Here is a 14,828-nt window from a genome sequence, read left to right on the forward strand (position 1 = left end):
AGGCCAATCATCTGGAGACTTAAGGCTTGCCTATCTGTCTTCAGCTATCCAGTTTAAAACAGGAGCTCAGTAAAGTAATGCAAGAATTGGATGCACTTAAAGCAGCTTCTAGGACTGCACAGAATCATAACTTCTCACCACTGCCTCAAAGAATAAAACTAACTAAGAATAGATGGTTCACGGTAGGCTCAGGCAGACTACATTATGTGGCACAGAAGCATCCGCCCTCACAAGTGTTGCCCCTAAAGAATTATTTCGCTCCATTACAGCACTATGATGTTTCTGAAAATAGAACTGAGGCAGAGGAAAAAGCAATGAAGTTGGAACAAAAAGATATGAAGGCAGCCAAAGTGAAAAGACACCCCCAAATCACTAATGTTGAAACACAGACCAGAAAATATAGATGGAAAGCGATGGCCACAAATGCTCGTAGTCTAAGCAATAAAGTTCATGACCTTCAAGCCCTGATGTTGGAGGCAGACTTAGATGTTGTTGCAATCACAGAGACGTGGCTCAATGGTTCCCATGAATGGGATGCAAACATACCAGGCTATAATCTGTTTAGGAAGGATAGAGAGGGCTGTAAAGGTGGAGGAGTAGCGCTATATGTGATAAATGAGATCACAGCGACTGAAATGACAGGGACCTGGGGAAAGGAAGAAGCGATATGGATCACCTTAAAGAGAGATGATAGAACCTCTGTCCACGTGGGTGTTGTTTACAGACCTCCGACACAATTAGAGAAATTAGATAAAGACCTGATCGCGGATATTCAAATGTTGGAAAAGAAGAGAGAGGTGCTGTTGCTGGGAGATTTCAATCTGCTGGATGTAGATTGGAAGGTTTCCATCTGCGAAATCGGAAAGAAGTAGAGAGATCGTGGATGCTTTCCAACGTGCTCTGCTCAGACAAATGGTGACGGAACCCATGAGGGAGGGAGCGACGCTGGATCTGGTGCTCACAAATGGGGATAGTGTGTCAAATGTCCGAGTGGGTGCACACCTGGTTTGGTTTGGTTTGATATGATGGCTAAAGTGGAGGGCGGCCACTCTAAACTCAAAGTCCTGGATTTCAAGCGTTCTGACTTTAGTAAAATGGGGGAATACCTGAGGAAGGAGATGATGGGCTGGGAGGACGTACGAGAAGTGGAAGGACAGTGGTCCAGGCTGAAAGAAGTAATAAATAGGGCCATAGACCTTTATGTAAGGAGAGTAAATAAAAGCAAGAGAAAAAGGAAACCGATATGGTTCTCCAAGCAAGTGGCTGAGAAAATAAAGGCTAAAGAGTTGGCATTCCTGAAATAGAGAAAAACTGAAGAAGAGGAACACAGGGAGGAATACTGGATGAAACTGAAAGAAGCCAAGAGAGAGGTACGTCTGGCGAAGGCGCAAGCGGAAGAACAAATGGCTAGAAATGTAAGGAGGGGCAACAAAAATTTCTTCAGGTATATTAGTGAAAGGAGAATGACTAAAAAGGGAATTGTGAGACTAAAAGATACAGTGAACCGCTATGTAGATAATGATGAAGAAAAAGCCAATTTGCTAAATAGATACTTTTGTTCTGTTTTCACTGAAGAAAATCCTGGAGAAGGACCACGAGGGACTCTACCAAAACCCTCATCCACACCCTTGTCACCTCTCGTTTAGACTACTGCAATCTGCTTCTTGCTGGCCTCCCACTTAGTCACCTCTCCCCTCTCCAATCGGTTCAAAACTCTGCTACCCGTCTCGTCTTCCGCCAGGGTCGCTTTACTCATACTACCCCTCTCCTCAAGTCGCTTCACTGGCTCCCTATCCGTTTTCGCATCCTGTTCAAACTTCTTCTACTAACCTATAAATGTACTCACTCTGCTGCTCCCCAGTATCTCTCCACACTCGTCCTTCCCTACACCCCTTCCTGTGCACTCCGCTCCATGGATAAATCCTTCTTATCTGTTCCCTTCTCCACTACTGCCAACTCCAGACTTCGCGCCTTCTGTCTCGCTGCACCCTACGCCTGGAATAAACTTCATGAGCCCCTACGTCTTGCCCCTTCCTTGGCCACCTTTAAATCTAGACTGAAAGCCCACCTCTTTAACATTGCTTTTGACTCGTAACCACTTGTAACCACCTGCCTCCACCTACCCTCCTCCTTCCTGTACACAATAATTGATTTGATTTGCTTACTTTATTTTTTGTCTATTAGATTGTACGCTCTTTGAGCAGGGACTGTCTTTATTCTATGTTTGTGCAGCGCTGCGTATGCCTTGTAGCGCTACAGAAATGCTAAATAGTAGTAAGTACATTTGAGAACGGAGGGGATATAGTACCGTTCACAGAAGAGAGTGTGTATGAACAACTTGGAAAGCTAAAGGTGGACAAAGCCATGGGACCAGACGGGATCCACCTCAGGATATTGAGGGAGCTCAGAGAGGTTCTGGCGGGTCCTCTTAAAGAATTGTTTAATAAATCCTTGGAGACGGGAGAGATTCCAAGGGAATGGAGAACGGCGGATGTGGTCCCTCTTCATAAAAGTGGTGATAGGGAAGAAGCTGGAAACTACAGGCCGGTAAGCCTCACCTCGGTTATTGGGAAAGTAAAGGAAGCGATGCTGAAGGAAAGGATAGTGAATTTTCTGGAAACCAATAAGTTGCAAGATCCGAGACAACATGGTTTTTTTACCAGAGGGAAATCGTGCCAAATGAATCTCATTGAATTCTTTGATTGGGTAACTGCAGAATTGAATCATCGACATGCTATAGATGTAATCTACTTAGATTTTAGCAAAGCTTTTGACACGGTGCCCCACAGGAGGCTCTTAAATAAACTTGATGGGCTGAAGATAGGTCCCGAAGTGGTGAAGTGGATTAGGAGCTGGTTGATGGACAGACGACAGAGGGTGGGGGTAAATGGAGTTCGCTCGGAGGAGGGAAAGGTGAGTATTGGAGTGCCTCAGGGATCGGTGCAGGGGCCCGATTCTGTTCAATATATTTGTGAGTGACATTGCTAAAGGGTTAGAAGGTAAAGATTGCCTATTTGCGGATGATACTATGATTTGTAACACAGTGGACACCCGGGAGGGAGTGGAAAACATGAAAAAAGATCTGCGGAAGCTAGAAGAATGGTCTAAGGTTTTGCAGTTAAAATTCAATGCGAAGAAATGCAAAGTGATGCACCTAGGGAGTAGAAATCCACAGGAGACTTATGTGTTAGGCGGTGAGAGTCTGATATGTACTGAGGGGGAGAGGGATCTTGGGGTGATAGTATCCGAGGATCTGAAGGTGACGAAACAATGTGACAAGGCGGTGGCCGTAGCGAGAAGGTTGCTAGGCTGTATAGAGAGAGGTGTGACCAGCAGAAGAAAGGAAGTGTTGATGCCCCTGTATAAGTCGTTGGTGAGGCCCCACCTGGAGTATTGTGTTCAGTTTTGGAGGTCGTACCTTGCTAAGGATGTAAAAAAAATTGAAGCGGTGCAAAGAAAAGCTGCTAGAATGGTATGGGATTTGCGTTCCAAGACGTATGAGGAGAGACTTGCTGACCTGAACATGTATACCCTGGAGAAAAGGAGGAACAGGGGTGATATGATACAGACGTTCAAATATTTGAAAGGTATTAATCCGCAAACAAATCGATGGGGGCTTGACTGGCACCGGCTATTTTCATGTGATGTCTGTGGTATATATCATTCAGTGTAAAAAATGTAACGAAGGATGCTATATTGGAGAAACAGGCCAAATGCTTAAGACAAGATTCAATCTGCTCAGACATCACATGAAAATAGCCGGTGCCAGTCAAGCCCCCACCCCTGTGGGCCAACACTTCACAAGACCAGAACACTGCACCAGTGATTTCACAGTAAGAATACTGAAAGGTAATTTTAAAACAATACAGGAACGTAAGACCTTTGAAATAAGAATGATTGAATATTTTGACACCCAACAAACAGGACTTAATAAGGATCTGGGTTTTCTAACCCATTATAAACCATAAAGCTGTATTTCTGTGTTTATTTCTCTGTTTATTACCCTCCTCTCACCTACCAACACCCATCCTGTTAGAATATCAATGAAATGCTTTGATGTCCCCATGCATACCCCCACCCTCCCACTCTGTCAGACTGTCAAAGTAATGCTTTGATGTTTCTCTTATATATACTATCTGCTAACACATTTGCTTATTTCCGATCTGACAAAGGGCAACCTTCGAAAGCTAATCAAGAAATATATTAAGTTACTAGTAAAAAAGGCCCGTTTCTGACACAAATGAAACGGGCGCTAGCAAGGTTTTCCTCGGAGTGTGTATGTTTGGGAGAGTGTATGTGAGAGTGACTGTTTGAGAGTCAGAGTGAAAGTGTGATTGTGTGAGAGAGTGAGTCTGGGTGTCAGTGTGTTTGTGAGAGAGTGTGTGTGTGAGAATGAGAGTGTGTGCAAGTGTGTATGTGAGAGACAGTGTGAGTGAGAGTGTGTGTGTGTGGGCGAGAGAGAGTCAGAAAGACATTGTATATGAGAGAGAGAGTGTGACCCGTGCCCTCCCAATCCATGGCCATCCATGTTACTCTGTAACCTGCCCCCTCCATTCATCCCTATCCAGCATTTCCCCTCTGTGCCTGAGGCCTGCCCTGCAATCCATATCCATCCATGCCCATCTGTCCCCTCCATTCATCCCTATCCAGCAATTCCCCTGTCCCTGAGTCCTGCCCTTCCAATCCATGGCCATCCATGCTCCTCTGTCACCTGGCCCCTCCATTTTTCCCTATCCAGCATTTCCCCTCTGTGCCTGAGGCCTGCCCTGCAATCCATATCCATCCATGCCCATCTGTCCCCTCCATTCATCCCTATCCAGCAATTCCCCTGTCCCTGAGTCCTGCCCTTCCAATCCATGCCCATCCATGCTCCTCTGTCACCTGGCCCCTCCATTTTTCCCTATCCAGCATTTCCCCTCTCTGCCTGAGGCCTGCCCTGCAATCCATATCCATCCATGCCCATCTGTCCCCTCCATTCATCCCTATCCAGCAATTCCCCTCTCCCTGAGTCCTGCCCTTCCAATCCATGCCCATCCATGCTCCTCTGTCCCCTGCCCCCTCCATTCATCCCTTTGCAGCAATTCCCCTCTCTCCCTGAGCCCTGCCCTTCCAATCCATGGCCATCCATGCTCCTCTGTCCCCTGCCCCCTCCATTCATCCTTTTCCAGCAATTTCCCTCTCTCCCTGAGCCCTGCCCTCCCAATCCATGGCCATCCATGCTCCTCTGTCCCCTGCCGCCTCCATTCATCCTTTTCCAGCAAGTCCCCTCTCTCCCTTCCATGCCCCCCCCTCGCATCCATGTTCCCCCCCTCTTCGCATCCATGGCCCCCCCCTTCGCATCCATGTTCCCCCCCCCTTCGCATCCATGGCCCCCCCCCTTCGCATCCGTTTTTTTTGTTTTTCTTCTTTTAAAATGTACCTCCGTGGCGGTTCCGGCAGCGAAGCGTCAGGGAAGTAGGCGGCGCTCCCGACGTGTAGCTGTCCCTTCGCTGTGTTCCGCCTTCTTTTGACGTCATCCTTGACGTCAGAAGAAGGCGGAACACAGCGAAGGGAAGGCTAGACGTCGAGAGCGCCGCCTCCTTCCCTGACGCTTCGCTGCCGAGCGATGCGATTGGTTGAGTGTCATTGCTCCGCCCTCGACGTCATCACGTTTGACGCGTGGGCGGGGCAGACACAATGGGATCTCACCCCCTTCACTTAGAATGTTGGCTAACAGAGGCTTCATTAGAACGTTGGAGGTGCGTTTTATATAGAGAGATGTCCAATAAAAAAGGTATCATCTTATTTTCTTTTCCATGTTTTATTTTGTTTGATTTATATTGATAACATCTGTATTAGAATCCTTACTCTCCTCTCGGATCACATTCAGTATTTGGTTGGTACTTCTGGTAGCTGAGGACCTGGAAGGCATTTCACTAGGTTAGGACGCTTGAACTGTGTTCCTAAGTTAATGCTTCTCATAATGGAGTCTCCTAGCAGTAAGGATTTTGTGTTTTGCACCAATCTGTCATTGTTTTGGGGATAAGCACATAAGTGCTGCCATACTGGGACAGACTGAAGGTCCATCAGGCCCAGCATCCTGTTTCTAACAGTGGCCAATGCAGGTTACAAGTACCTGGCAAGATCCCAAAGAGTACATTTTATACTGCTTATCCTAGAAATATGCAGTGGATTTTCCCCAAATCCATCTTAATAATGACTTATGGACTTTTTTTAAGGAAGTTATCCAAACCTTTGTTCAACCCTGCTAAGCTAACTGCTTTTACTACATTCCCTGGAAACAAATTCCAGAGTTTAATTACACATTGAGTGAAGAAATATTTTCACCGATTTGTTTTAAATGTACTATTTTGTAGCTTCGTTGTGTGCCCCCTAGTCCTAGTATTATTGGAAAGAGTAAACAAGATGTCTCTTGGATTGTGTTACATTCCTTGCCTCTGGTTCCACATCAGTACTTCTTTTCTCAGCATCATAATGATCCAGTGCAGCAAAAGAATTACATAGAGGCAGAGGATGGGAGGGTGAATACCAGTGTGTCACAGGTTGTAATCTACCTGAACCTAATGTGACCCATCTATTCCTCTGTTGCTTTATTCTCTGTGGCAGTTCTGGTGGTAAATTGGCTGGGAATTTGGTAATCTACTACTACTACTATTTAGCATTTCTAAAGCGCTACAAGGCATACGCAGCGCTGCACAAACATAATCCTGGATGCTACCTTAACTGTAGCCAATTCCTTCTTGAGATTGTTAATTTCATTTTTCATAGCTGATATTTGGAAACAAATGGGGCAAGCTCTAAGGTTCAAGATGATTTGTCGTAGGACTAAAGCACAACATATGTGCTTTTCTATAATGTCTGTGCTGCGCCTAATCCTGTGTGCCACTATCTTTCTACTTGAGCAGTATCACTTTGATCATTTCCTATTTTTACAGCAGATAGGGCCCCTTTTACCAAGATGCGGTAAAAGAGGGCTGGTGCTGCCACTGGCACGTGTTTTACACACGCGCCGAGGCCCCCTTTTACCGCAGCTGGTAAAAGGGAAGTCTCACTTTCCTACAGGAAATGGCCGGGTGGCAAGTAAAGCACTTGCACGCGGCCATTTCAGGGGACAGCACTTACTGCCACCCATTGTGGTGGCGGTAAGGGCTCCTGCGTTAACCCGGAAGTAATTGGGCAGCGTGCAGCACTGTCCGATTACCGCCGGGTACACTCAAACGCTACAAAAATAAAAATAATTTTGTAGCACCAGAAGTGATGGTGCGCTAGGGGTGGGAAGTACCGCCAGGCTGCTATAGTAGCCCGCGTTGGGCTTACTGCCGCTTAGTAAAAGGAGCTCATAGTTCTTATTTTATCCACACTATTCTGCTTCCCAGAGTATGGAAGGGGCATGGCGTGGCTTTCAATTATGTGCACTACTTATAGAATACTATAAGCTATGAGCGAAGCCAGACACACTTAGACACGCCCAGTGTAATGGAATCAAGGTGTCCAGATGCCATGTTGGAATAGGAGGTCTCCTCATAGCACTGGGGCACCTGGAGAGGGAGGCCTTGTTAAAGAGTTGCCACCTTCTTAATTCAGGTGCTGATGCAGAAAGCCTGCACTGGAAGTCATGTCCTCATGGCTTGAAATATAAGCATAATGTGAAAGTTTTGCTCTTCAATGCAGTACACTAATGGCATGCAAATTATCACCATATTAAAAAGTGTGAACGGTCAGAAAAAAAGAGTACACTGCTGTAATAATATGTAGCCATTTGCTGCACTGAAAATGGGCACTGGGCAGTGTGAATGCTAACACTGCTTCACTTTTCTTATTATTGGTCTGTGTCACTGCTGCAGACTGGGTTGTCCTAACGCAGCCCACCCAGGATCATCCATGGCTACATCCTTGTAGTGTCTACAAGGATACTCTAATATTAGCTTTCTTGAAGTTATTTCATTTTCAAAAAGGCAGCGATATAAATCAGGTGAATTTTTAAAATCTGCAGTACAGGTGAGAAGAAAACCACAGGATAACATGCAGAGAACAGTGATGGTCCTCTTTCCATACATAGTGCTAGAGCATATACATAACGTCCACTGCCACCAAACATAAATCATAATCTACAACCCAAGGCCTGCCCTTACCTCACGACATCCTCGTACTGAGAACTCCTTGAAAGACCGGATATCATCGATCAGTAGATTCATCAAACGCAGTTTGTCGAAAAACCCCACCAGTATATAAAGACCTGAGGGATGCAAGGTAACACTGTACGCCTCCTCCTGAAATTCCTTGTATAGTTCAAGTGTGCTGAGGAAAGGACAATAAATATCAACAACTGTGAGAGATCTAGGCCCAGAGCGACACAGGGTAAACAGACAATGCATGAGGACCAAAATGCTACAGAAAAGTGCCTGAAGCTATATTCTACAGTACTGCTGCCAATGGGGGCACTATATAGAAGGGAGATCTTAGGTGTGTGGTATAGGCCCCTCCTCTATCCACAAATTCCTTCCAAAGAAACATTTTTACCTTGATATTTTATTTATTTATTTGTTGCATTTGTTTCCCACATTTTCCCACTTATTTGCAGGCTCAATGTGGCTTACATAGTACCGTGATGGCGATCGCCAATTCCGGTATGAGAAATACAGAGTGAAGCAGTGGATGGCATTTAAATGTATAACTTTAGCCATTTAAGGTCACATGGTAGGTAATCTGGCAACACAGTGCCTAAAGAAATTGTCTATTCTATGACCATTTACAAAAGTAATAGAAAAATCCAGATACAAGTGAAGTATAACATGAAAACACAATCAACCCTCTCCTTACTTTTTTTTTTTTTAACAAATAAGTTTTTTTCCAGACTTATGGGCCATCATACACCTTTTAATTTTGTTTTAGAGCTAAACATAATACTGAAACTTTAGAGCTAAACATAATACTGAAACTTTATTAATCTCCATGGTGGATGAAATTAGGTTTTAATAGAGGAGACAGGGTTTTTTTTTTAACATCATTAGATGTTGCAGTGGCTTTTAACACTGTTCACCATGTTGTATTAACTGAACGCCTGAAATCATTTGGGATCTCTGGTAATGTCCTATTATGGTTCAAATCTTTTTTGGCAGGTCATAATTTTCAGAGACGGGTCTGTTACTTTTTTAAAGTACTTAAGTAAAAATTAAAAGTACTGGCTTCAAAAGTAGCGAAGTAAGGGCCCTGTTTATAAGGTGCGCTAGTGTTTTTAGCGCATTCACAAAATTAGCACGCGCTAACTGTGTAAGCGCCCATAGGAATATTGTGGGTGCCTACACAGTTAATGCGCGGTAAAAGCACTAACGCGCCTCTAGCACGGCTTAGTAAACAGGGCCCTAAAAGTATAAAGACTTATTAAAAAAATACTCAAGTAATAAAGTGCAGTTCTTAAAACTACTTTACTACAAAGTAAAAAGTATTTTTTTCAAGTTATTCAAAATTCTTCAAGATCAGAATGGATGTCGGTGAAATCAGGTGTTCCACAGGGCTCCTCATTATCCATTCTTTTATTTAATTCGCTTAGGCTTCCCGTGTGTAAATTGTTGACTAATCTGAGTATTAGTTACTATCTATATGCGGATGACCTTCAATTTTATTTTCCTGTTTCATCTAAAACTGAAGAAGGGATTAAATTGATTGAACTTTATCTTAGAACAGTAGGAGCTTAGATGAATGCTAATCACTTCTCTTTGAATGTTGGAAAAACTCAAACCTTGTGGTTATCTCGTTTAGGAGAGAAAAGTCCTATGACGAATTTTCAGTTCGAGACTCTCTCGTCCTATATTAAGCTCAATGAAATGTTTAGGAGTTACTCTAGATTCTTCTTTGTCATTTAGACAAAACATCTCTACTGTTATTAAAACTGTATTCTTTAAAATACAATTAGTCGCAATAGTAACATAGTAGGTGACGGCAGAAAAAGACCTACACGGTCCATCCAGTCTGCCCAAGAAGATAAATTCATATGTGCTACTTTTTTTATTTGTACTGTCCTCTTCAGGGCACAGACCGTATAAGTCTGGACAGCCCTATCCCTGCCTCCCAACCACCAACCCCGCCTCCCACCACCAGCTCTGGCACAGACCCTATAAGTCTGCCCAGCACTATCCCCGCCGCCCAACCACCAACCCCGGCACAGACCGTATAAGTCTGCCCAGCACTAGTCCCGCCTCCCAACCACCAGCCCCGGCACAGACCGTATAAGTCTGCCCAGCACTATCCCCGCCTCCCAACCACCAGCTCTGCCTTCCATTCTAGGCTAAGCTCCTGAGGATCCCTTCCTTCTGCACAGGATTCCTTTATGTTTATCCCATGCATGTTTGAATTCATCTCCACCATCTCCCGCGGGAGGGCATTCCAAGCATCCACCACCCTCTCCGTAAAAAAATACTTCCTGACATTCTTCTTGAGTCTGCCCCCCTTCAATCTCATTTCATGCCCTCTCGTTCTACCGCCTTCCCATCTCCGGAAAAGGTTTGTTTGCGGATTAATACCTTTCAAATATTTGAACGTCTGTATCATATCACCCCTGTTCCTCCTTTCCTCCAGGGTATACATGTTCAGGTCCGCAAGTCTCTCCTCATACGTCTTGTAACGCAAATCCCATACCATCCTCGTAGCTTTTCTTTGCACCGCTTCAATTCTTTTTACATCCTTAGCAAGATACGGCCTCCAAAACTGAACACAATACTCCAGGTGGGGCCTCACCAACGACTTGTACAGGGGCATCAACACCTCTTTTCTTCTGCTGGTCACACCTCTCTCTATACAGCCTAGTAACCTTCTAGCTACAGCCACCGCCTTGTCACACTGTTTCATCGCCTTCAGATCCTCAGATACTATCACCCCAAGATCCCTCTCCCCATCCGTACCTAGCAGACTCTCACCGCCTAACACATACGCCTCTCTTGGATTTCTATTCCCTAAGTGCATCACTTTGCATTTCTTCGCATTGAATTTTAATTGCCAAATCTTAGACCATTCTTCTAGCTTTTTCAGATCCTTTTTCATGTTTTCCACTCCCTCCGGGGTGTCCACTGTGTTACAAATCTTAGTATCATCCGCAAATAGGCAAACTTTACATTCAAACCCTTCGGCAATGTCGCTCACAAATATATTGAACAGAATCGGCCCCAGTACCGATCCCTGAGGCACTCCACTACTCACCTTTCCCTCCTCCGAGCGAACTCCATTCACCACCACCCTCTGGCGCCTGTCTGTGAACCAGTTCCTAATCCAGTTCACCACTTTGGGTCCTATCTTTAGCCCATCCAGTTTATTTAAGAGCCTCCTGTGGGGAACCGTGTCAAAAGCCTTGCTGAAATCTAAGTAGATTACGTCTATAGCACGTCCATGGTTCAATTCTCCGGTCACCCAATCAAAGAATTCAATGAGATTCATTTGGCACGATTCCCTTTGGTAAAACCATGTTGTCTCGGATCTTGCAACTCATTTTCTACCAGGAAATTCACTATCCTTTCCTTCAGCATCGCTTCCATTACTTTTCCAATAATCGAAGTGAGGCTTACCGGCCTGTAGTTTCCAGCTTCTTCCCTATCACCACTTTTGTGAAGAGGGACAACCTCCGCCATTCTCCAATCCCTTGGAACCTCTCCCATTTCTAAGGATTTATTAAACAAATCTTTAAGAGGACCCGCCAGAACCTCTCTGAGCTCCCTCAATATCCTGTGGTGCATCCCATCCGGTCCCATGGCTTTATCCACCTTTAGTTTTTCTAGTTGTTGATACACACTCTCTTCCGTGAATGGTGCTATATCCACTCCATTCTCATATGAACTTTTGCCAGTCCATCGTGGTCCTTCTCCCGGATTTTCTTCAGTAAAAACAGAACAAAAGTATCTATTTAGCAAATGTGCCTTTTCTTCATCATTATCTACATAGCGATTTGCAGTATCTTTTAGTCTCACAATTCCCTTTTTAGTCATTCTCCTTTCACTAATATACCTGACGAAATTTTTGTCACCCCTCCTTACCTTTCTAGCCATTTGTTCTTCCGCTTGCGCTTTCGCCAGACGTACCTCTCTCTTGGCTTCTTTCAGTTTCCTCCGGTATTCCTCCCCGTGTTCCTCGTCTTGAGTTTTTCTCTAGTTCTGGAACGCCAACTCTTTAGCCTTTATTTTCTCAGCCACTTGCTTGGAGAACCATAGCGGTTTCCTTTTTCTCTTGCTTTTATTTACTGTCCTTCCACTTCTCGTACGTCCTCCCAGCCCATCAGCTCCTTCCTTAGGTATTCCCCCATTTTACTAAAGTCAGCATGCTTGAAATCCAGGACTTTGAGTTTTGAGTGGCCACCCTCCTCTTCAGCCGTCATATCAAACCAAACCATTTGATGGTCACTGCCGCCCAGGTGGGCACCCACTCGGACATTTGACACGCTATCCGCATTTGTGAGCACCAGATCCAGCGTTGCTCCTTCCCTCGTGGGTTCCATGACCATTTGTCTGAGCAGAGCACTTTGGAAAGCATCCACAATCTCTCTACTTCTTTCCGATTCCGCAGACGGAAACCTTCCAATCTACATCCGGCAGATTGAAATCTCTCAGCAACAGCACCTCTCTCTTCTTTCCCAACTTTTGAATATCTGTGATCAGGTCTTTATCTAATTCTTCCAATTGTGTTGCAGGTCTGTAGACAACACCCAAGTGGACAGAGGTTCTATCATCTCTTTTTAAGGTGATCCATATCGCTTCTTCCTTTCCCCAGGTCCCTGTCATTTCGGTTGCTGTGATATCATTTCTCACATATAGAGCTACTCCTCCACCTTTACGACCCTCTCTATCCTTCCTAAATAGATTATAGCCTGGTATGTTTGCATCCCATTCATGGGAACCATTGAGCCATGTCTCTGTGATTGCAACAACGTCTAAGTTTGCCTCCAACATCAGGGCTTGAAGGTCATGAACTTTGTTGCCAAGATTGCGAGCATTTGTGGTCATCACTTTCCATTTACATTTCCTGGTATGTGTTTCAACATTTGATATTTTAGTGTGTTTTTTGTCTTTGGTTCCTTCCATATCTTTTTGTTCCACCTTAATTTCTTTTGCTTTTGCTGTTTCTTTTGGCTCAGTTTTATTTTTAGGAACCTCACAGTGCTTTAATGGAGCAAAAAAATTCTGTAGAGGTAACACTTGTGAGGGTGTATGCCTCTGTGTCACATGACGAAGTCTGCCTGAGCCTACTGTGAACCATCTATTCTTAGGTGGTTTTATCCTTTGAGGCAGTGGTGTGAATTTGGTTTGATTTTGTGCAGTGTGATTTTGTGCAGTCTTAGAAGTTGCTTTAAGTGCATCTAATTCCTGCTTAATTTACTGAGCTCTTGTTTTAAACTAGCGAGCTGATTACAGATAGGACAAGCCTTAAGTTTCCAGATGAGTGGCCTTGAAACTAAAGCTCCACAATTATTACAGAGAATAAAAGTCATCCTGATTTGTTGGAATGGGTATGAATAGGTATTTTATGATGGGGCTTGACAGTGTGCAAGATTAACTTTACTCCTCAGCAATTTGAGACAGTTGTAATTCAGGTGGAGTTAAATTGTGATAAGTAGTGTAGTAAGAATAAGGATTTAGGAAGTGTCAGTCTTGGGGTGGGTGGGTATACTTAAAAGGTTTGATTTCTGTAGACAATGTTTGGTCTGTTATGCAGAGGTATGACTATTGTAATGCCCTCCTTTATGGTCTTCCACAAAAATCTTTGAGAGCATCACAAGTAGCTCAAAATTCTGCTGCCCAGTTAATTGGAGATATGAGCAAGGTTGATCATGTGATTTTTCAAGTTCTGAACCTCCATTGATTGCCTGTTTTTTGGCGTAATAAATTTAAAATCTAGATGTTGGTTTTTACAGCCTTATATAATGAAGTTCCAACAACCATTGCTCACTACTACTACTATTACTACTATTTAGCATTTCTATAGCGCTACAAGGCGTACGCAGCACTGCACAAACATAGAAGAAAGACAGTCCCTGCTCAAAGAGCTTACAATCTAATAGACAAAAAATAAATAAAGTAAGCAAATCAAATCAATTAATGTGAACGGGAAGGAAGAGAGGAGGGTAGGTGGAGGCGAGTGGTCACAAGTGGTTACGAGTCAAAAGCAATGTTAAAGAGGTGGGCTTTCAGTCTAGATTTAAAGGTGACCAAGGATGGGGCAAGATGTAGGGGCTCAGGAAGTTTATTCCAGGCGTAGGGTGCAGCGAGACAGAAGGCGCGAAGTCTGGAGTTGGCAGTAATGGAGAAGGGAACAGATAAGAAGGATTTATCCATGGAGCGGAGTGCACGGGAAGGGGTGTAGGGAAGGACGAGTGTGGAGAGATACTGGGGAGCAGCAGAGTGAGTACATTTATAGGTTAATAGAAGAAGTTTGAACAGGATGCGAAAACGGATAGGGAGCCAGTGAAGGGTCTTGACGAGAGGGGTAGTATGAGTAAAGCGACCCTGGCGGAAGACAAGACGGGCAGCAGAGTTTTGAACCGACTGGAGAGGGGAGAGGTGACTAAGTGGGAGGCCAGCAAGAAGCAGATTTCAGTAGTCTAAACGAGAGGTGACAAGGGTGTGGATGAGGGTTTTGGTAGAGTGCTCGGAAAGAAAGGGGCGGATTTTACGGATGTTGTAAAGAAAGAAACGACAGGTCTTGGCAATCTGCTGGATATCAGCAGAGAAGGAGAGAGAAGAGTCAAAGATGACCCCAAGGTTTCGAGCTGAGGAGACAGGGAGAATGAGAGAGCCATCAACAGAAATAGAAAATGGGGGGAGCGGGGAGGTGGGTTTGGGGGGGGAAAA

At 44.5% G+C, this 14,828-nt stretch overlaps 1 protein-coding gene across 1 annotated transcript in view; it reads right to left on the reverse strand.

The window, feature by feature from the left end:
• CFAP57 (cilia and flagella associated protein 57) overlaps window positions 1–14,828 on the reverse strand; it is a 457,479-nt gene that overhangs the window by 300,149 nt on the left and 142,502 nt on the right. The window contains exon 8 of the mRNA XM_030205491.1: window positions 8,133–8,298. Coding sequence (XP_030061351.1) covers window positions 8,133–8,298 — 166 coding nt within the window. The remainder of the gene's footprint in view (window positions 1–8,132; window positions 8,299–14,828) is intronic.

Source organism: Microcaecilia unicolor, chromosome 6, assembly GCF_901765095.1.
Source record: "Microcaecilia unicolor chromosome 6, aMicUni1.1, whole genome shotgun sequence".
In the NCBI taxonomy this organism is placed as follows: Eukaryota; Metazoa; Chordata; class Amphibia; order Gymnophiona; family Siphonopidae; genus Microcaecilia; species Microcaecilia unicolor.